The sequence below is a fragment of the Bos grunniens genome, chromosome 12, assembly GCF_055505025.1.
Source record: "Bos grunniens cultivar Pamir isolate PY7600 chromosome 12, Bosgru_T2T1.0, whole genome shotgun sequence".
NCBI classification, from domain to species: domain Eukaryota; kingdom Metazoa; phylum Chordata; class Mammalia; order Artiodactyla; family Bovidae; genus Bos; species Bos grunniens.
In genome coordinates this window covers 13,041,370-13,064,637 of record NC_141176.1, presented here as the reverse complement: position 1 = coordinate 13,064,637, position 23,268 = coordinate 13,041,370, and the positions used below count along the sequence as shown (strand labels likewise).

General features: G+C 44.0%; 1 protein-coding gene across 1 annotated transcript in view; it reads right to left on the bottom strand.

Annotated features, from left to right (window-relative positions):
* Window positions 1–14,576: 14,576 nt before the first annotated feature.
* Window positions 14,577–23,268, bottom strand: part of TNFSF11 (TNF superfamily member 11) — a 42,186-nt gene continuing 33,494 nt past the window's right edge. The window contains exons 4-5 of the mRNA XM_086328471.1: window positions 23,114–23,212; window positions 14,577–16,122 (exon numbers count right to left, since the gene is read on the bottom strand). Coding sequence (XP_086184597.1) covers window positions 15,701–16,122; window positions 23,114–23,212 — 521 coding nt within the window. The 3' untranslated portion in view covers window positions 14,577–15,700. The remainder of the gene's footprint in view (window positions 16,123–23,113; window positions 23,213–23,268) is intronic.

The following is a 23,268-nucleotide window of genomic DNA, read 5'->3' as shown; positions in this document are numbered from 1 at the left end:
CTGAAGCGACTCAGCAGCAGCAGCAGTTGATCAGCTTCCTTCATTCCTGCTTCCTTCCATCTTCCTTCCTTCCCTCTCTCATTACATACTCCTTGGACAGCCCCTAGCTGCTGGTCACCAGGCTGGGTACCATGGCCACAAAGGTGGATAAAAAACAGTCCTTGCTCTAGCGAGAACAAACAGGAATACAGTTTAACTTCTGAGCACTAAAGCAACGTGCCCCAGGGGCCCATAGGAGGGACCAACTGGCCGCTGGTCATGAGAATAAAGAAAGCTTCATGCAGAAGGTGATGTTGGATCTGCACCTCTGAGGATGAGGGGCATATACAAGATGGTGAAGGGGAAGTTCCCCCAGGGTAGCAGGCACAGTTGTAAAAGCGTGAATGTGGTTGTTTGTTTGTTTGTTTGTTTTCGGCCACGCAGCATGGCTTATGGGATTTTAGTTCCCCGGCCAGGATGCAGAGTTCTAACCACTGAACTTTCAGGGAATTCCCCACGAGTGTGGTGGGAGCATAGCCTGTACAGGCCAGGGGACACAGAGTTCAGGAGAAAGGCTTGCAGGAGAAGAGGTTGACGCCAGGAGCTGTTTTGCACTTCATCCGCTGTCACTGAGAAATGATGTATGGCTCCACTGAGTGACATGACTGTGATCATGTTTTAGAAAATTGTCCTGTCGCGTGAGGATGTGAAGGGGGTTGGAAGCCGGCAGAGGTGGGGGCTGGGAAGGGAAGAACAGATGGGGATCTGGCCACATCAACTCGCCGACACGAACCCGACTGGTAGTCAGCTGAAGCATGTTTCTCCTCCATCGTCTCAACGACCGATTTTTGCAGTCCTTTGGGCCAGTCTCACAGTTGATCCAAAGCAATTGCTAAGTCATCTCAGCATTGAAATGACTACTGGGTTCGCATTCTGAGCAGCCAAACAGGTTTGGAAGAACAAGCCTCTGGCAAGCCAGCAAGGGTGCCTATTCAAAGAACAGGAAGTTTTTGTACCAGAGCCTCAAATGTATTGCTAGAGTGGAAAATTGAAGGAGAATTTCAGATTTCAGAAAAATGTGTGCAGGCTGCAAATCCAGCCCCAAAGCATTACTTTTAAGCCAAGTAAGCAGGGAGGGAAAGGTTCAGGTGAAGGTCACACAGCTGTGGGTGGATGAGTGCTCCACAGGGCTTTGCTGCGGAGAAATCTTCCTGTTTGCCTTCTCTGCACAATAGTGGCATAAAAAACCCTTATAAATATGGTTTTCCAGAAACGAGGCATAGAGCTCCCTCTGCTCTCATCTGGCTTCTGAGTAGAAGCCCACTTGTAGGACCTGCAAAACTTACTCCCTTCACACTGGGGGCCCCTCATGGGCACTGGCCGAACGTGGGCCAGTCCTGCTCATTATTTTTCCTCTGAACTTTGTTGTATCTGGATTGGATTCCCAGAATGGCTGTGACTATCTTCTGATACCTAGAGGGTGACGCCGACACAGGAAGGACAGCGGATCAGAGGGAACAGTAAGAAGCAAATCCGGAGCCTTGGCGTACTGTGCCTGTAGCCTGATCATCTGTTGGATTTCTTACAATGCAAAAAAAGCGAATTTCCTAGTCCCTTCAATGTTCAAGTCACATTGAGGGGGTCTTTGAGTTGGGGGTCTTCTGTTACTTGCAGATATAAGCATCCTGAGTTATACCTCCCAAATAGCAGCAACACAACACAAAATACTTTTTTTCTAACCAACTTTTGCTTTCTGAAATGCTTCTCTTTATAAGCTATTCTTTTTATTGGGGAATTCTCTTTCTACTGTAATACACATATCTCCAGGAATCCTAAGACTTTGTATTTTTCTAAAAATTGTTTTAAATTTAGTTCAATATTTTATTGAGTCCTTATGAAATGCTAGACACTATAAACTTATGAGGATTTTAGATGGGGATGGTTTTTAAAAACCCCCTTTTTTTTTAAATGAAGAAGAATTATCTCGGCTGCCATCTCCATGGACTCCCCTCATTTTTATCAGAAGGCTGATCAGCTCCCCCAGGCTGAGAGAAGGAAGTAGAGAAGGGCTTGGTGGGAGGGGAGAAGAAGATGGATTTGGTCCTGAGACTCTAATTCATTGCTACCTCGAGGACATTTTTACTTTGCCTGCAGGATAAAGAAAGTAATCCATTGCCACTGTGGTGAAAATACACTCTCTTTCTGCCTTGCCTCCTTTCTCTTCCACTTTAAAAAGGGAAAGTTGGGAAGAGATGAGCTCAACCTCTGAGATATGAAACCAGAATTCAACAAGAGAAAAACCACTTCAAATATCAAACTGAGGTAGAACTCCTTTGAAGACTTGAGTCAACATAGAGACCAACAAAGGAACCGATCACACGAACCCCTAAAATCTCCCCTGGAAATGATTCCTAGTCGGGAGATGGTGCTAAAGAGGGTGAGAATGAGCTGGACTTCAGACAGCTGCTAGATGCCCATCAGGTCCAGTTGTGTAGCTGGTCTAACTGCCTTCAAGAATTATGACACATTTCACACCATAGTCCAATTTATTCCCTCTAACAGGTTTGTGCATTCATTTGCCTTGAACTCTCAAACACACAAGGGAGGTGAAATGGTGATTACTATTTTAACTCTGTGAATAGAGTAGTGGAGCTACAGAAAGGTTAAGTGGCTGATCCAAAGTTTGAGACAGTTACTGCAGAGGCAAGACTGTCTCTCTGATCTTGAAACATCACATTTGTTCTCCTCTTCATTCGCTCCTACCTACCCTGCCGTGGGATTTGAAGTGAAGGCAGCACGCCTGGATGAGCTCCTAATGTGGACATGGCCCCATTGGTTTCATTCCCCTTCCCACCACTCACCCAGCCCTGGGGAGCCCCAGCAAGAAGTTGGGGCCAAAATTCAGAGAGCTTTTAAGAACCACACGCACAAGTTGGGCTGTGGCTGCTCACAATTAACTGAGGACCCAAGTGACGTCATAAATCATTTACTCAACAATCCCGTATGGAATTCTTTTCACCCTTCCCCCATTTTCTGCTCCACATGTTTGGGAATACAAGGGAGGCATAGAGAATGATTCTTCCTGTAGTGAAGCAGCTCACAGCCCTTTTGCAAGGCAAGACCGAAACATAGGAGACAATCAAGAGGTCATAAGAGGGCTTCCCTGGTGGTCCACTGGTTAAGAATCTGCCTGCCAAAGCAGAGGACACGGGTTCAGTCCTTCATCTGGGAAGATTCCACGTGCCTGGATCAGCTACTGAGCCCATGTGTACTAGAGCCACGGCACAACTGCAGAGTAGCCTCCACTCTCTGCAACCAGAGAAAGCCTGCCCCAAACAACAGAGACCCAGGGCAGCCAATACATATGCATTTTAAAGGTGATGGGAGACAAGAGATACCTGACGCTTAGATTTGGTTAAAACACAAAAAGAGCAGTGCTAAATAATTCTTGGCTAAATGAATGAATTATTAGACTGAATACTCACATTAGTTGATTTGGACAGTATATATCAGTCAAGGTTAAAGGAGAGAAGAGGAATCACTAGGATAGACACACACACACACACACACACAAACAGAATAACAGCAAACAATGGAAATTCAATTCACAAGGAAAAGATGACTAGTGGGTCCATGCAGGTGGTGGGCTCACACAACAATCTGAAGGGTGGTGAAAATGTGGCCAGGGAAAAGGGGAGGCGGCATTTCAGGTAGAAGACTGACATCAGTGTCTATGACTGCAGGAGTGCTGAAGAGAGCCTGGTACATTGTTGTACTCAAATCCCAATCACACACACAGACAGGCAGACACACACACACACACATATATCATTTATTATTTATGAGTCTCTAAATTGGGATCATAAAAGTCACTACATAGAATTGCAGTGAGGATTAAAATAGATTATGTAAAAATAGCCCTAGCCCTAATGCAAAGAAATAGAGGAAAACATGGAAAAGAAATGCAGAAAAACAAAATGGCTATCTGATGAGGCCTTACAATAGCTGTGAAAAGAAGAGAAGTGAAAAGCAAAGGAGAAAAGGAAAGATATTCCCATTTAAATGCAGAGTTCCAAAGAATATCAAGGAGAGATAAGAAAGCCTTCCTCAGCGATCAATGCAAAGAAATAGAGGAGAACAACAGAACGGGAAAGACTAGAGATCTCTTCTAGAAAATCAGATACCAAGGGAACATTTCATGCAAAGATGGGCTCAAAAAAGGATAGAAATGGTATGGACCTAACAAAAGCAGAAGATATTAAGAAGAGGTGGCAAGAATACACAGAAGAACTATACAAAAAATGTCTTCATGACCCAGATAATCACGATGGTATGATTACTCACCTAGAGCCAGACATCCTGGAATGCAAAGTCAAGTGGGCCTTAGAAAGCTCACTACGAATAAAGCTAGTGGAGGTGATGGAATTCCAGCTGAGCTATTTCAAGTCCTAAAAGATGATGATGTGAAAGTGCTGCACTCAATATGCCAGCACATTTGGAAAACTCAGCAGTGGCCACAGGACTGGAAAAGGTCAGTTTTCATTCCAATCCCAAAGAAAGGCAGTGCCAAAGAATGCTCAAACTGCACAATTGCACTCATCTCACACGCTAGTAAAGTAATGCTCAAAATTCTCCAAGCCAGGCTTCAACAATACATGAACCGTGAAATTCCAGATGTTCAAGATGAATTTAGGAAAGGCACAAGGAACCAGAGATCAAATTGCCAACATCTGCTGGATCATTGAAAAAGCAAGAGAGTTCCAGAAAAACATCTATTTCTGCTTTATTGACTATGCCAAACCCTTTGACTGTGTGGATCACAAGAAACTGTGGAAAATTCTGAAAGAGATGGGAATACCAGACCACCTGACCTGCCTCTTGAAAAACCTATACGCAGGTTAGGAAGCAACAGTTAGAACTGGACATGGAACAACAGACTGGTTCCAAATAGGAAAAGGAGTACATCAAGGCTATATATTGTCATCCTGCTTATTTAACTTATATACAGAGCACATCATGAGAAACTCTGGGCTGGAAGAAGCACAAGCTGGAATCAAGATTGCCAGGAGAAATATCAATAACCTCAGATATGCAGATGACACCACATTTATGGCAGAAAGTGAAGGAAAAACTAAAGAGCCTCTTGATGAAAGTGAAGGAGGAGAGTGACAAAGTTGGCTTGAATCTCAACATTCAGAAAACCAAGATTAGGCCTCCGGTCCCATCACTTCATGGCAGATAGATGGGGAAACAGTGGAAACAGTGGCTGACTTTATTTTTTGGGGGCTCCAAAATCACTGCAGATGTTTATTGCAGGCATGAAATTAAAAGACGCTTACTCCTTGGAAGGAAAGTTATGACCAACCTAGATAGCATATTCAAAAGCAGAGACATTACTTTGCCAACAAAGGTCAGTGTAGTCAAGGCTATGGTTTTTCCAGTGGTCATGTATGGATGTGAGAGTTGGACTGTGAAGAAAGCTGAGGACCAAAGAATTGATGCTTTTGAACTGTGGTGTTGGAGAAGACTCTTGAGAGTCCCTTGCACTGCAGGGAGATCCAACCAGTCCATTCTAAAGGAGATCAGTCCTGGGTGTTCATTGGAAGGACTGATGTTGAAGCTGAGACTCCAATCCTTTGGCCACCTGATGCGAAGACCTGACTCATTTGAGAAGACCCTGATGCTAGGAAAGATTGAGGGCAGGAGAAGAAGGATGAGAGAGGATAAGATGGTTGGATGGCATCACTGACTCGATGGACATGGATTTGGGTGGATTCCGGGAGTTGGTGATGGACAGGGAGGCCTGGTGTGCTGTGGTTCATGGGGTCGAAAATAGTTGGGTACGACTGAGCGACTGAACTGAACTGAATGTTCAATATGTAGGAGGCTCTCCAAAACCTAAAGAGAGTTCCTCATTCATGTCTCTTTGTGACCCCATGGACTATAACCTGCTAGGCTCCTTTGTCCATGGAATTCTCCAGGCAAAATACTAGAGATGGTAGCCATTCCCTTTTCCAGGGGAACTTTTCAACCCAGGGATTGAATCCCAGGTCTCCTGCACTACAGGTGGATTCTTTACCATCTGAGCTACCAAGGAAGCCCGATAAAGCACAAATAAGTAAGATTTTCTACCTTGTATGCCTGTTTTCCTCCCTTTAGCCAGCTTTTACTGATAGAAAAAGCAGAAAATTTGCAATGGTTTTGGGTCAGAGGGTTTTGCTGGTGGCTCAGATGGTAAAGAATCTGCCTGCAATACAGGAGATCTGGGTTTGATCCAGGGATTGGGAAAATCTCCTGGAGAAGGGAATGCAACCCACCCCAGTATTCTTGCCTGGAGAATTCCATGGACACAGGAGATGAAAGGCTGCCGTCCATGGGGTCGCAAAGAGTTAGACACAACAAAAGACATTCATTCACTCATACACTGTGCTTGAGTCAGGAGGTTAACCCTCTTCTCAGGCCAGTAGATGTTCTATAGACGCTACAGCTCGCCGGGTTGGACTTCTGTGGCCAATTTTTCAGATTTAAATACAAATTCCTAGATTTTAAAACATTGAAGTTTCTGGTGTTCCTTTGTTTGTTTGGCCATGCCGTGCCATGCGGCATGCGGGATCACACTTCTGTGGCCAGGAATCAAATTTGTGCCCCCCTGCATTGGGAACATGGAGAAGGCAATGGCACCCCACTCCAGTACTGTTGCCTAGAAAATCCCATGGACAGAGGAGTCTGGTGGGCTGAAGTCCATGGTGTCGCTAAGAGTTAGACACGACTGAGCGACTTCACTTTCACTTTTCACTTTCAGGCATTGGAGAAGGAAATGGCAATCCACTCCAGTGTTCTTGCCTGGAGAATCCCAGGGATGGGGGAGCCTGGTGGGCTGCTGTCTATGGGGTCACACAGAGTCGGACATGACTGAAGTGACTTAGCAGCAGCATTGGGAACACAGAGTCTTACCCCTGGACTGCTGGGAAAGTCCCTGAAGTTTCTGTTATAACAAAAGCCTTTATCACCAATTCTTATTATATCATGAACAAAAGTGTTCAGCTGACTTGTTGAGTTCCTCTTAACAATCTAGTTTAAAAAAACAAAAACAAAACCCACACAGTTTATTAAACAGCCATGCCACAAGGATGTCATCTTTCCATCTTTCCCCAAGGAGCTTGCCTGCTAAGGGAACATTACAATTAACTTGTCCCTGTCTGTCAAGCATAGTCCCTGTTGAGGGCAGAAAACAAGATGAATGAGTTGTCAAGTCATCTTTAAAAAATTAACTCAAGCCTCGGGTTTAACACATTTAGGAAAAGACTCTTCCTTAAACTGTCCTGCTCCCTCATCTTGCCTTCTAAAATCAGAACGATGGTAAAAAGGCGAGTGTCAGGAGGGAATGAATGTTGGATGCTCAGCCTGGCTCCTGCAGGGCATGTTAGCCCCTAATTTCAAACACAGCCTGAGTGGAAGGCTGTAAACAGAGAAAACACACTATGAAGAAGTCCCTTCTTCTCATTCTAAACCAGTTCCCCAAGTTTCTAGGGTATTCCATTTCAAAATCATACCCCAGGGACCTAGAGATGATCATATGAAGTGAACTAAATCAGGCAGAAACAGGTAAGTATCATATAATATCACTTATCTGTAAAATCTTAAAAAGTGATACAAATGAACTTATTTACAAAAAGAAATATACTCACAGACATAGCAAACAAACTTACAGTTTCCAAAGGAGATAGCAGGGTGAGGGCGGTATAAATTAAGAGTTTGGGATTAACATATACACACTGTTATATATAAAATAGGTAAACAATAAGGGCCTACTGTATAGAACAGTATACCTACTGTATATACTCAATATCTTGTAATGACCTATAACAGAAAAGAAGCTGAAAAGGAATGAAGGTACTTTGCTGTACACTTGAAATTAACACAACATTGCAAATTAACTGTTCTTCAATTAAAAAAACAAAAAAGCACACAGTGCTGTGTCATGGGGCTCTAGACTCATTTAGTGCCGAAAGCTTCAGTGCTGTTTCTCTATTGAAAAGATCAGCTTTAATGCTCTTTATTATCGAGTTCAGTGGTAGTGTAAGAACAGTCAGGGAAGTTTTAAAAAGAAGAAAACATCCATAACCCCATCTTCATAACACAGCAACAGTCTCATATTTGTCTGTCCCCTCGGGGATCTGCCTCCATTCAAGTCACAGATCTGGAAAATTTGGGTCACTCCTATAGTTACAGTTTCCCCAGTCCCAGCCTCTTCCCAGTCCCGCCCCGGACGCCATTGCCCTTGAAAGGAGGATACCAGAGCATCTGGTCCAGTTAATGGTTGGGATTTGGGATTTGAAATATTTGGTAGGTTGAATATGTTCATGCTCAGTGCTTGTCGGACTCTTTGTGACCCACTGGACTGTAGCCCGCCAGGCTCCTCTGTCCATGGGATTTCCCAGACAAGAATACTGGAGTGGGTTGCCATTTCCTCCTCCAGGGGGTCTTCCTGACCCAGGGATCAAGCTCACGTCTCCTGCTTCTCCTGCATTGGCAGGCGGATTCTTTACCACTGCACCCCCTGGGAAGCCCTGGGACTTGAATAAACCCCTCTAGATGTCCCTTGCCTATTTCATGATGTACTTCCTCATTTGGACATTTTTGGTAAGACGCATTTATTTAGTATTTGTGCTTCCTCTAGAGTTGTGTGTGAACTTTTCTCCTTTTACTTATTAGCGTCAGGATGCTTTCCTTCTAAATCTGAATACTCTTTCTTCAACCTGATCAGATGTCCTCAGAACAGGTTTCCCCACCCAGAGAAGGTTCAAGGACCCTGTCTCAAAGTACCAGCACTTCCACCCTGAGGTTCCAGCTGTGGCCTGCATTTCCCTCCTCTCCTGCTTCTGCAGGCTGCTCTGTTCTGTATCTCACAGTGTTCGGGCAAACGCTGTCCTTACACTGGTTCCCACTGGAAATGCAATAAAACGGAACTCATGAGGATGCTAGAAACTTACCAAAGATTCATGGGTAACTTACCAAAGGGTGACCATAGGGTATGGTTCTGAGCTCTCACCCCTTCTGCCCTTCCTGCCATCAGCCACGTGACCACCCTGCTGCCCTGGAGATTAACACCATCTCTCCACTGCTGTCTCCCACGATGCAGAGCACAGTGCTCTGCTCAAGACAGGCTGTGCCTGGGCAGCTAGAGAGAACTAAGACTGTGTCCTGACCTGCGACTCAAGATATAGTAAGTGGGATGAGAGGATAAAAGTGGTGGCTACTACTTGAGCTCCTCCATTGCTCCTAGAGTAGGAAATGGCAGCCCACTCCAGTATTCTTATCTGGAAAATTCCATGGCTAGAGGAGCCTGGTGGTTGACAGTGGGGTCACAAAGAGTCAGACATGACTAAGTGACTGAACACACAGCATACATTGCTAATCCTGACAACTCTTCAACACAGGGAGATTCCTGCTTTACAAGGAAGGAAACTGAAATTCAACTTGTGGCTAGCCTTTTCAGAGCTAGCTACTAGGCAACAGAGCTCAGATTCCAAACTTAAGTCTGGCTGATGCCCACATCTGCGATTCTTCTTCCAAAATATCTTCATGTCTTGGGAGGTGCTTTCATTCCAACCTGGGATTGTTGAGATCAGTCTTTTGAGGAAATGAAGCTTCTTCAGAATCCATAGGAAAAGGAAGAAAATGGATTTTGCCCAACAGAATGACATTTCATGATTTTAAGACCCTGAGAAGGGAGACTGAAATATCTATTATTTTATATCAGGAGAACTTCAGTTCAGTTCAGTTCAGTCGCTCAGTCGTGTCCGACTCTTTGCGACCCCATGAATTGCAGCACGCCAGGCCTCCCTGTCCATCACCAACTCCCGGAGTTGACCCAGACTCACGTCCATCGAGTCAGTGATGCCATCCAGCCATCTCACCCTCTGTCGTCCCCTTCTCCTCCTGCCCCCAATCCCTCCCAGCATTAGAGTCTTTTCCAAAGAGTCAACTCTTCGCATGAGGTCTGAAATCGGTCATGATCCCCAATATCTTAGCTCTGGGTGCTACCAGTGGAGTAAGTAACTTCTAGCTTGTTCCTTTGCCAGCAGCAAGGGAGACCTCTTTGAAGTTTCAAAACAGAAGATTCTATAGGATTTTTCTATAGATATGGAAAGCCAGTAGCACGTGAATAATGATGTGAATGGTCCACATCTGATCATATCAAAGTGCTTGTCACTGCAAGTAGCCAGAGCGTTGGTCAAGGTGCAGTGAGAACAGGAAAAAAAGTTGGTCAACAAAGGTGAAGGAAGGTGAGGGTAGATGATTAGGAAATAGAATTTTTAAATTATAAGACTTGGAGAGCAGCAGTATCATAAAAGTATTATTCATCAAAAGGATAGATTTCTGTTTTATAGTTAACATCTAACACTCACTGTGTACAAATTTTTTATTATACAAAGTGACACACGGTTAAATCATCATAATGTGAATCAATAACTAATTAGCATTTATAAATGCAACTACTAGGGAACATATTTCAATTTCATTGCAAGGAAGCTAGAGGATCTATCAACAAAGCCAAATAGGAAATCAGAACATTCTTGGAGAGCCCCCAGTGACTCCACAGGCAAACACGGAACTGCAGGTTGAGTCAAAGTTGAGTCCCTGAAATGCATATGTATAACCCCAGGCCACTATCTCCAGCCTGGCTTCCCAGGTGGCTCAGTGGTAAAGAATCTGCCTGCCAATGCAGGATACTCAGGTTCGATCCCTGGGTCAGGAAAGATCCCCTGGAGGAGGAAATGGCAACCCACTCCAGTATTCTTGCCTGGGAAATCCCACGGACAGAGGAGCCTGGTGGGCTACAGCCCATAGGGTGCAAAGAGTCAGACATGACTGAGCACGCATGCACCATCTCTAGTCACATCAATAATTAAACACACAGAGAAGATGGAGCATGAGGTGCTTGGGTTCCCCCCGAGTCACTGGGGAAATGGATCTTCCCTGGAAAGTTCTCTAGCATGACCTGATGGAGATGAATGAGACAAAAGGAAGCAGGAGGAAAGAAAATTGGCTAGACAAGAATGGCTGCACATACAGTGTTTCGGGGAAGACACAAGGATGCATGGACCTGGGATAGCTGTGAAAACTGACTCAGGAAGACAGATGACTTCAAATTTGGCATGATTCCCTTGTTTCACATTTGGCAGGTGTTGGGAAGAAAATTGAAATGGAGTAGTTAAAATGAGCAAATGGTTCCATAGCATCCACTATGTGTTGCTTTCCTGACATACTGAGTCACTCCTCAACATTCACCGCGCTGTGCTGAGTGCCCACATGGTCCATCGCAAACAAGCGCAGCAGCCTTCAGTTCCCCAAGGGCCCTGGGAGAATTAAATGGCCCTCTGAGGCCATTTAATTTAAGAGTTAATGTTAAAACTCAACATTCAGAAAACGAAGATCATGGCATCCAGTCCCATCACTTCATGGGAAATAGATGGGGAAACAGTGGAAACAGTGTCAGACTTTATTTTCTTGGGCTCCAAAATCACTGCAGATCGTGACTGCAGCCATGAAATTAAAAGACGCTTACTCCTTGGAAGGAAAGTTATGACCAACCTAGATAGCATATTCAAAAGCAGAGACATTACTTTGCCAACAAAGGTCCGTTTAGTCAAGGCTATGATTTTTCCAGTGGTCATGTATGGATGTGAGAGTTGGACTGTGAAGAAAGCTGAGCCCTGAAGAATTGATGCTTTTGAACTGTGGTGTTGGAGAAGACTCTTGAGAGTCCCTTGGACTGCAAGGAGATCCAACCAGTCCATTCTGAAGGAGATCAGCCCTGGGATTTCTTTGGAAGGAATGATGCTAAAGCTGAAACTCCAGTACTTTGGCCACCTCCTGCGAAGAGTTGACTCATTGGAAAAGACTCTGATGCTGGGAGGGATTGGGGGCAGGAGGAGAAGAGGATGACAGAGGATGAGATGGCTGGATGGCATCACTGACTCAATGGACATGAGTCTGAGTGAACTCCGGGATGCCTGGCATGCTGTGATTCACGCGGTCGCAAAGAGTTGGACACGACTGAGTGACTGAACTGAACTGAGGCCAGAGCCAGGGATCAGGGGGAAAGAAGAAAGGATTAACACGCTAAGAGTGGAAAAGGAAAAGGGGGTGCAATGAGAAGAAAAGGCAGGAGGAGTAAAAAGTAGCATGTGAGTGGGAAAACTGGGGCTTCCCTGGTGGCTCAGATGGTAAAGAATCTGCCTGCAATGTGGGAGACCTGGGTTCGATCCCTGGGTTGGGAAGATCCCCTGGAGAAGGGAATGGCAACCCACTCCAATATTCTGGCCTGGAGTATTCCATGGACAGAGGAGCCTGGTGGGCTACAGTCCTTGGGGTCAGAAAGAGTCAGACACGACTGAGACTAACCTTCACTTTTCACTTCACATTCAGATCCTGGAAAGCCTTGAGCATCACTAGAGAAGAGAACAAGCCTTTTCCGGACCTCCTAGCATATCCACTTGCTTCCAGCATATCAGTTGCCACCTTCAAGGCATAAGCCAACATTACATTGTCACAGATTTATTCCAGTGAAGCTCTAAAAGTCTCTTACCTATCGGGTTGTCAACATACATGAAATTCACATTATGGTTCGGCTCAATTTCCAAGGTCTCCTCCAGAGGATCTCTCGATCTCTCTCAGCATTGCACATCATCCGCCACGTTAGTTCTCCAGTCTGGCAGGTGCCACCATCTGTCTTCTTACTATATTCACCTTTGAGAGACTGCAAGTTACTTACCTCTAAGTTAAAAGTGGGGATGGATAGTCTATATCCACTTTTGGAGTTGTGCAGCCCCCCTCCCATCCAGTTTGATTTCCTTTCCAGAACTTCTGTGATCCCCAAGATTGGGTCCAATGGGCTCCTTGCTATTCCTACAGCATTCTGTAGATGTCCAAGCCCTGGAACTCACCACACTCTTACTAGGGTGGCTCTCCAGTGAAATGAAGATTCCTTCAGGGCAAGAAGAATATCCAAGATCATGCATGCATGCTAAGTCACTTCCGTCATGTCCAACTCTGTGCAACCCTATGGACTGTAGCCCACCAGGCTCCTCTGTCCATGTGATTCTCCAGGGAAGAATACTGGAGTGGATTGCCATGCCCTTCTCCAGGGGATCTTCCCAATCCAGGGATAGAACCTGTGTCTCCTACATCTCCTGCATTGGCAGGCAGGTTCTTTACCACTAGTGCCACCTGGGAAGCCCATGGTACCCGCAGTGCTTGGTAAAATTCCTAGCACATAGTTGGTGCTGCAAATGATTGAATGAATGTTACTCATCTTTGGAAAAATAGAATCATATTCTAGAAGCCAAGAAGCTAATAAAGCTCTCTACATGACAAGATTGTGTGTCAGTGGAGAAAAAAGAAATTCTCCAACTGCCCCTCAAAGTTAATATTTTATTAAATGAAGAATAATTAGGACCAGCAATTGGGATATGTAACACTGAAGTGGCATTTTGTACCAATCTTGTTGTTCTGTTGTGTCCAACTCTTTGCGACCCCATGGACTGCAGCACGCCAGGCTTCCCTGTCCTTCACCATCTCCTGGAGCTTGCTCAAACTCATGTCCATTGAGTTGGTGATGCCATGCAACCATCTCATTCTCTGTCATCCCCTTCTCCTCCTGCCTTCAATCTTTCCCAGCATCAGGGTCTTTTCTAGTGAGTCAACTCTTTGCATCAGGTGGCCAAGCTCCAGCAGGTGGTGGAGCTTCAGCTTCAGCATCAGTCCTTCCAATGAATATTCAGGAATTGATTTCCTTTAGGACTGACTGATCTCCTTGCAGGCCAAGGGACTGTACCAATCTACCTCAGACTTACTGACAGTTGGAAAACAATAGGTGTATTTTGGTCAATGGTTAAGTCCTGCTATCAATGTCCCACCATCAAAAAAATTACAATTTTTTTCTTTGTAACCTCTGCTATTAATATTTCTTTTCTCCTTCTATCCTGTTACAACCATCAAGACACATTTATCCACAAATGGCAAGTGCCTTGAATTATAGCTTCCCTTGTCTTCCCAAGCGTTCATTTTCTTCTGTCTCATGTGGAGTAACCAACACGGGATTGATGGCTCCCTCACATAAATTTCCACGAGGACAAGCATCTGTCCTGTTAGTTAACATCCTGTCCTGTTCACAGTGTTAACAAGCATGGTTAGTGCTTCTTCTACACATCCCTGTTAGTGTATCCTTCCTGCTGAAGGATACAATGTTCAGGGGTTCCTCCAGGTCAAATGATTGTTCTATGGGGCCTTATGAACTTGTGCAAAGCACTATTTTTTTCTCACAGTATAAGCATAACAATTTTTTTTTTCTTTTCTGAGTGGTAAAGTCTCTATGTTCTGGCTACAGTCTTGCATACAAATCCCTCGTAAATTATTTTTCAAATTCTGAGGTTCATTAATTTAACTGAATCTGTTCCTAATTTTAATTAAATCTGCATTTCCCCCTACTGGGAGAAATAACTTTTGGAAAGATAGAAGCCACATTACCATATTGAAGAGAAAGGATCACAGAGCAAGACAGACATAAAAGATAAGCACAAACTCACAAGGCAGGTTTTCCTATAAATTTATTTTCATACCAAAAAAATAACATTCAAAGGCAATGTTTTTATTGTATAGTATAAAATAACTTCCACTAAATTAAAAATGGAATTTCTTTGCCATAAGCCACTGATAACTTTTTCATTAAAAAAATTTACAATTTGCAGCACTTGTAGGAAAAAAACACCTGTTTAATAATTATATAAATACTCTTGACAGCCCAGTAGCCCATTATGTGTCTTTTTTGGCAATGTCAGCTTTCTAAAGTCAATTAGCTCCTAAATTTGAAAGGCACCTGGTGGCCAACATTCTGCTTATTATTCAAGGCATCCACTTTAATTTTTTTGCACAGACTTGACAAGTCTGAAAAATCTATTAAGTTAAAAAGAATGGAGAAATATAATACAGTTGATATTAACAAACAACATTTCTTCCCCTTAGCCGCAAGTTCTCCCCCAGGGGATTTACAAAGTGCACCAGTTAAATATGTCTGTACATTTAAAACATTAAATATGTCAACAGCAAGACAGTTTTAAATATTTTGAATCAAATACTATAGCACAAATATAATTTACAATACTTTGCACAGGAAACATTACACCTGAAATATAACTTTAGATATTATATAAAAATACATATATTCTTCTCTCCTCATTAGAAAAAGTATTTATTTGCAGGTTCCAGCAAGATGTAACAATTCAAAAGAATTTAACCCTTCAGATGGTCATCAGTTTGCAATTAAAAGACACCCTCTCCACTTCAACTGCATGGTGGTATATAACCAACAGATTATAGAGCCAGAGAATTAACCCCTCCCATTGCCCAAAGGCAGTTTTTCTCAAAGACAGCCATAACTCCTCCAATCTGCTTTAATTCTAGGAACTCATTACAAAATTTATGAACCATTATGTAAGAAAACCCTTAGATTTTTATACACCTTGAGTCCAACATCTCCCATTGGCTGTAAATATATTTGCTCCTTACAGAGTCAAAGGCATGGGTAGGGTCTTCTTGTACCCTTTGGGTCATAGCTCTGAGTAGTTTCACATACCTATATACATCTTTCTTGACTTGCTTTGGGAGTTTTCTATACATCCTAGGAAACACGGGAAAACTCTCCCCGACATGGGGCTCAATCTATATCTCGAACTTTAAAAGCCCCAAAGTATGTTGCATCTTGATCTGGATCCAGTAGTGAAGGGTTGGAGACCTCAATGCTTATCTTCTCGCCAGACCGTAGCTTAAAAAATCCTCCCACGTTTATGGAGTAAAAATGGAATTCAGAATTCCCCAACCAGTACTTGGTGCTTCCTCCTTTCATCAGAGTGTGAGAACTGGGGATTTTGATGCTGGTTTTGGTGACATATACCATCAGCTGAAGATAATTCGCACTGAGGTTTCCTGAAGTCTCATGATGTCGAAAGCAGATGTTGGCGTACAGGTAATAGAAGCCGTCTTGGTTAACTATCAGTTTCCCATTGCTGAAGGTCATGTTGGAGATCTTGGCCCAACCTCGGTCATGGTACCAGCAGGACAGAGTCACTTTGTGGGAACCTAAGCAAAGGAGAAGCAAGTAATTTGAAACTTACTCCTGCAACGAGAAGCAAATCTTCACAATTCTGAGAGGTTGCAGAAAGACATACTGAGACGGTCATTGTTCCAGTGGGAGAACGACCTCTCAAGATTTATTTTCTAAAAGGAAAGTACAAGTACATTAATATGTCCCTGTGTTGTCTGCTGGGCACCTGAGAGGGGACAAAGACACAATCTCACTTTTTCAAGGAGCCTACAGCACACAAAGGGTAAGCATGATATATGTTCAGACAGGAAGCAAGGCACGGGCCCTGATAAGAAAGGTGCGGATGCTGCAAAGGGAATTCAAAGGAAAGAGATTACTTCCTTCCAGAAGGATCAAGAATGATTTTGTTGGGCTTGTGTGCTCAGTCACTTCAGTCGAGTCCAGGACTCGACTTTTTTGCAACCCAGGACTGTAGCCCTCCAGGCTCCTCTGTCCATGGGACTTTCCTGGCAAGAATACTGCAGTGGGTTGCCCTTCCCTTCTTTGGGGGATCTTCCCAACCCACAGATCAAACCTGAGCCTTCTACATTGCAGACAGATTCTTTACCATTGAGCCACCAGCTACTGAGCCTAATAACCTAAAGAAGTAATAGGATTCAGCCTACAGAGCATAAAGGTCGAAGGAAGAGAATCAGCCAAAGGCAGCTGAATCAAGAAAGCAAAAAACAAGTATAGGAAGAGAATATCCAGATTTCACATAGCCCCACCTTCTCTTTTAATTCACAGAGAGAGGTATATAGAAGGAGCTGAAAATTTGGGTCACAGCAACTTTGACTAAAAAATCAAACTCTTAAACTCTATTCTCATCACCATTGATTCTCTCCTCCTCCAACAGCCTAAATGCCTCCCAATTTCACATGAATGAAAAGCTTCCCCTAGAGAAGTTCACAGAGAAAACATCCTTGGCATTGCCCTCCCCAGGTTCACAACTTCATGCAGTCTTTTGTAAAGACCAAAGAATGGTTAAAATGTCTTCTGAGAAACCAGAATTCTCCTTTAGCCCCTTCTCACACTTGAAATGTGACAACTGATCTTCATGCCCCTGTTTTTGGAGTAGTGGAAGTTTCTAGAAGTCTCCTAAATGTGTCCAATGCTTTGAATATTTCAGGTCTTTTATTGTATTTTACTAGGTCTTTAGAAATTGTTGTTGTTGCTGTTTAGTTGCTAAGTCATGTTCAACTGTTTTATGGCCCCATGGACTGTAGCCCACCCAGTTCCTGTCCACGAGATTTCCCAGGCAAGAATACTAGAGTAGGTTGACATTTTCTTCTCCACGGATCTTCCCAACTCAAGGATCAAACCTATGTCTTCTGCATTGGCAGGCTGATTTTTTTGCCACTGAGCCACCAGGGAAGCCCTTCTTTAAAAATTGTGACATGATAAATCCACGATAAACCCCATTAATCAAATATTTATATTTATGTGGATACCCATTATCCAACTGGAAAAGGTCTCATCTAGTGGAGAAAAAAGCTGTTATACTGTGGAAAATCCAAAGTTTTCCACCAGAGGATTTTGTAAATACTTGTGATAAATCAAGGTTGTCATCTGCTAGAATTCCAACAAGGCAAAACAGAGCCGAGGAGTCTCAGAATGGGGTTAGGAGAAGTTTCTGCAGCCAGGGAGAAGTTCTTTGCTGCCTGTCAGCCAAGAGAAATCAGTCCATGGAACTTACACTTAAAGTAAATTCCATGGATCCATCAGAGCTGACAACCCTTTGGTTAGAGTGGGTCCTTGGGTGAACCCTGTAGAATCAGAAATCCACACTAGCTACCTTTCAAGACTGGCCTGAATCCTCAGGAAATCGAGGTGTTCACATCATCTTTTTCTAGAACACCTCCAGAGGGCCACTGGGCAGCTGGAATATGGTCTGGGGACCTCAACACCAGGCTCTTCCTCCACCAGGAAGAAAAAAAAAAAGTGCAGGAGGATCCAAGCTGCAGTAGGGCCACTCATCCTTAGGCCTCAAAGGCAAAGAAGTCAATGCTTCCCATCCCTCTGTTCAGAAATAGGACAGATTTCCTGAACTGCACATCTTTTCCACAGGAGGGCGATACAGCGAGTCTGAGAAGCCATCCCAAGCACCGTGGCCTCCAGAACCAGCAGGACACTCACACTTTTTCATCCAAGGTCCTACTTCAGACCATCCCAGATGAATGCACCCCAAATATAAGTATCATTCCATGGTCCCAACTGAGTCAGAAATGAGACTCTCAGACTCTACTCATCACATCCTCATAAACACTGCTGCTGCTGCATCACTTTAGTCGTGTTCGACTCTGTGAGACCCCATAGACTCTGTGGGCTACCCTGATGGGGCAGCCCACCAGGCTCCCCCATCCCTGGGATTCTCCAGGCAAGAACACTGGAGTGGGTTGCCATTTCCTTCTCCAATGCATGAAAGTGAAAAGTGAAAGTGAAGTCTCTCAGTCGTGTCCGACTCTAGCGACCCCACGGTCTGCAACCTACAGGCTCCTCCGTCCATGGGATTTTCTAGGCAAAAGTACTGGAGTGGGGTGCCATTGCCTTCTCCGATTCATAAAGACTAGCAAAGTTATTTCTCCGGGCTCGTAAACAGCCACCTAGTCCAATGACAAGCTAATAAAACTCAAGGTGTTTCCTATCTCAGATCAACAGATGGTTACCTCCTTCTTCCCCTACTTGTGTATTCAATCTTTTATCCAATCAATTATTGGCCTTATACTTCATCTTCCTTCCATGGTGGTCCTTAACAGACAGCAAAGGAATGCCTAAGGTGGGGTCTATCCTCTCAATGGGATGGATCAGCTAGCCTTAGACCAAGGGCTGGGAGATAGGTCTGGGAAGGCAGGGAAGAATGTAGAAACCTTGACCGCCTGCCACTCTCATTGTTACCTCAAGTGGAAGGAGTATCCTAATTTCCTGCTCTACAGACTTACTCTTATCCATTCCCTGATCGATTCAGTCATTCAGTAAATATTTGACTGGTGCTTCCTATGGACATTCATTCTACCCATAATTAAGAATTATATCATGCAGAGTACCCACAAGGCGCTTATGACTTAGAAGGGAAGAAAATAAGAAATGGGCACGCAAAATGAGAAATGTAACATTTTCATCTCTGCATGTCACATAACACATGGTTGAACTTCAGTTAAAGCAACTTGCAAGTGGAAGCTGCAGAAATTAATGGTGATCAGGTGAGTTCAGCCCAGTGACAGAGAACAGGGAGCACTTGGATCAAATGTGGATGGGCTGAGAAAAGGCAGAGTACTGTGAGCGAGAGAAACTGTTCAAGCAAAGAATGAAATGCACACAGTATGCAGAGGAGAGAGGAGAAAAGCCATCAGTGTCAACTGGAGGGCTCATGAATAGATGCCAGGGGGAGAAAAGACAAGAAGAGCGCCCCCTTCAGGTTGGAGGACCTCACACGCAAGCCTGAGTTTCTCTCACTAGAGGACCTTCAGCCTTCCCAGCCTCCCCAACCCCGAGTCACTGCTATTAGCTATTAGAGAAGCCTCTCCAGATATTTAGCCTGAGCTCCCCTTAAGAAAGCCATGAATCCCGACCTCATGAAATACTCCCCAATGAAAAATCAAGAAGCTTTGAAATGTATCAGTATAAGGCAGATTCTGATTCGTTTCATATATGTAGATAAGTACAAATAAGTATGAAACAGCTCCTCTAGCCACAGAATTTTCCAGGCCTCCTGCATTACAGGCAGATTCTTTACCATCTAAGCCACCAGGGAAGCCCATGGCTCAGATGGTAAAGAATCCACCTGCAGTGCAGGAAACCAGGACTTGATCTCTGGGTTGGGAAGATCCGCTTGAAGAGGAAATGGCAACCCACTACAGAATTCTTGCTGGAGAATCCCCATGGACAGAGGACCCTGGCGGGCTACAGTCTGTGGGGTTGCAAAGAGTAGGACATGACTGAACAACTAAGTATGAAAAAGAGACCCCAAGTGAACATGCAAACGTAAAGCCATCTTTCTCCAAAGTATCCAATCCTGGTCCAAATAGGAGATAAATGAACTCAAGGAGTCACTGAACTCAAATGAGTCCAGGAGCCAGAAGATCAAATTCTATTTTCTTAAACAGAAGCATACACTAGTTCATTTCACTCCATCTCAAGCTCAATAACCATCAGAAAATGTCCAGGAGTTTTGCCTTGTTTTTGGCAATGATTTGATGCTAGGTGCCTGGTGGGAGAGCTTTATAACTAAAACATGCTTGTCATTGCCAAATAGACCTTGGCACACAGTCTAATGCAATGTTTATCATATGCCATTTAAAATGAACCAAAAAGATAAATGCAGAGTGCATTCACAGCACACACAGATGATGGATCAGTATTAATTTGATTGCCTCTGCGAACATGCAAAATAGTTTTCCACTCAGAAAATTAGAACAGTTCCATAAGGCACATACACAGAGAGAGAGACAGAGAAAGAGTAAATTTGTTTTTGAAGCAAATATCTGGGACAGGAGAGAGAGTTGAGGAAAATCTTCTGAAAATCACAGAGTTGGTTGCTCACTTTCTGTGTCTGCAGTCAGGCAAAATTCCTTTGTGGTCCATACTATTAAATATAATAGTGGCTTCAAAACTGTTTATTAAAACTTGGATTTTTTTAAGATTTAGCACTTCCCATATGGTCTTGATTCCTGGTTTTCATCCAGGCGGCCCAGGTTCAACTCCTGGTATGGGAGTGGTAACATTTTGGGCTTCCCAGGTGGCTCAGTGGGTGAAGAATCTGCCTGCAATGCAGGAGACTCAGGTTTAATCCCTGGGTTGGGAAGATGCCCTGGAGAAGGGAATGGCAACCCACTCCAGTATTCTTGCCTGGAGAATCCCACGGACAGAGGAGCCTGGCGGGCTACAATTCATGGGGTCACAAAGAGTCAGACACGATTGAAGCGACTGAGCACAGCACAGCACAAGAAAAATTTGCCCTGAATAATTTTTTGGAAAAAAAGAATATGTATAATTATTTAATTAAACTCTAAATAACAAATTGCATTCACTGAGTGCTTACTCTGTGCTCATTTCCACATAAGCATGTTAGTACGTGAGCTGGTTAAATCTTCACAGCTGCTGCAGGAAGTAGATACTATTACCATCCCCTTGAAGAAGCTAACACACAAAGGATTTCGATAATACACACACGGTCACCCAATCAGGAAGGAGTGCGGTGGGGCCTCAGACCCAGGCAGTCAGACCCGAGACACCTGCTATACAACTGCATTCATCTACTTCTTACAGGAAGGGAGGAACATAAGGACACTGAAAGTATTTCCCTCCGACAAAGCCAACTGGCCACAAGGTACTTATGTGATAATCCACAGAGTAAAAAGCACAGACTTGGGAATCAGCTAGCGTGGAATTCAGTTTCTAAGCCTGCCATGTTGTAGCCTGGATCAGGTAGCTTACACTCTGTGCATCTTGGTTTCCCTATTTGCAAAATCTGAACAATAATAGCTATTTTGCAGGGTTGTAGAATTAGAGATAGTTAGAAGTAAAGATAATGAACACAAAGCAAAATGCTTGACACATAGTGTGTATCCAATAAATAGTATAACGATAGTAATGTTCCATGTTAACTCTACTGTTGACTTAAAAAAATTTCAGAATTGTGAGAGTTGCAAGTTAAGTTTTATGCGAGCTAAGCTTTATTTGGGGCAAAATGAGGACTGCAGCCTGGGAGACAGCGCCTCAGACAGCTCTGAAAAACTGCTCCAAAGAGGTAGCAGGAAGGTCAATATATATGATTTTGGAGAAGGGGGAGTTCAGTGCAATCAAGCACATATCTTTGCAAAAGTTTTCTGTTAGTCACGAGGAGCTGAGGTCACCATGAAGGGATTTAGTGCTTTCCTAGATATGAAAAGATACATGTATCTAGCTCATAAAATCAGATCCTGAAAATATCTATCTATCTAAAGACCTGTTCTGCCAGTTTTTCCAGAGCACAGAGCGCCTCATTCCTGATCTCCACCCTGAACTCCCTTCAGGGGGTATTGAAGGCCAATAGCTATAACAGCAGGTGATCTAATCCTTGTAGAGGCAGATGGCAAGCGCCAATATGGAGTCAACACTGTTGTAAGGTTCTTTGTAATCTTTTTTAAGTTCACCTAGCCTCATGTGAAGTAACCATTGGGGATTGTATGATGGACTACATTGGGTAGATGTAGATGTAGAGCTCTGAGTCTTCTCTTTCCAAAAGAAAATCAGGTCTCCAGTCCACTGAGCTAAATATCTAGCCTGAAAAATAGTGATAACCCCCTGGAGAAAGAGTGTGTCTCATTTTCTAGAGGGCCCCTGCCTCTGAAATATCACTCTGATAAGCTTCTACCTGGCACTCCGCAGGAGACGGCTGAGTATGACTGTGTGTGTGCTCAGTCACTTCAGTCGTGTTCGACTCTCTGCGACCCTGTGGACTGCAGCCTGCCAGGCTCCTCTGTCATGGGATTCTCCAGGCAAGAACACTGGGGTGGGTTGCCATGCTCTGCTCTAGAGGATCTTCCCAGCCCAGGGATCAAGCTCACATCTCCTACTTCTCCTGCATTACAGGTGGATTCTTTACCCACTGAGCCACCTGGGAAGCCCAGAGTATATGACTACCTGGAGGAATTCACGCACCTCACAGGCCAATCATGGGGATTTGTCAACTTTGGCCTGGATAAACAGAGATGAGTATACCAAGAGACCATTCTTCTCAGCTATACCACCTCACCTGGCAGTTGTTTAACATAAAGTCACTCTGATGGTCTGAAAATGAATATAGTGATGATGTGGATTCCTGCATGATTGAGAATCACTGTTTCCATGGTGTGGATGACAAACTGAAGACCAGATGACTTTTCTTCTGGTCTAGAAGTTACGGGCTCTCAAAATTTTGGTAACAGGCTAAGAATAGGTCTGAGTATTCAGTTGGGGTGACAAATGACTCTTGAAATATTGTTCAGGCTGGATGCAAACGGAACTTACCTGATGGGATGTCTGTGGCGTTAATCGTGAGATGGGCAAAGGGCTGAATCTCAGGTTTGTTCCTTCTGGCCAGATCTAACCATGAACCTTCCACCATGGCTGGGGATAAGAGAAGCCACATTAGCCCAAGGAGGAGTCACCCTAGGGGTTTTCAA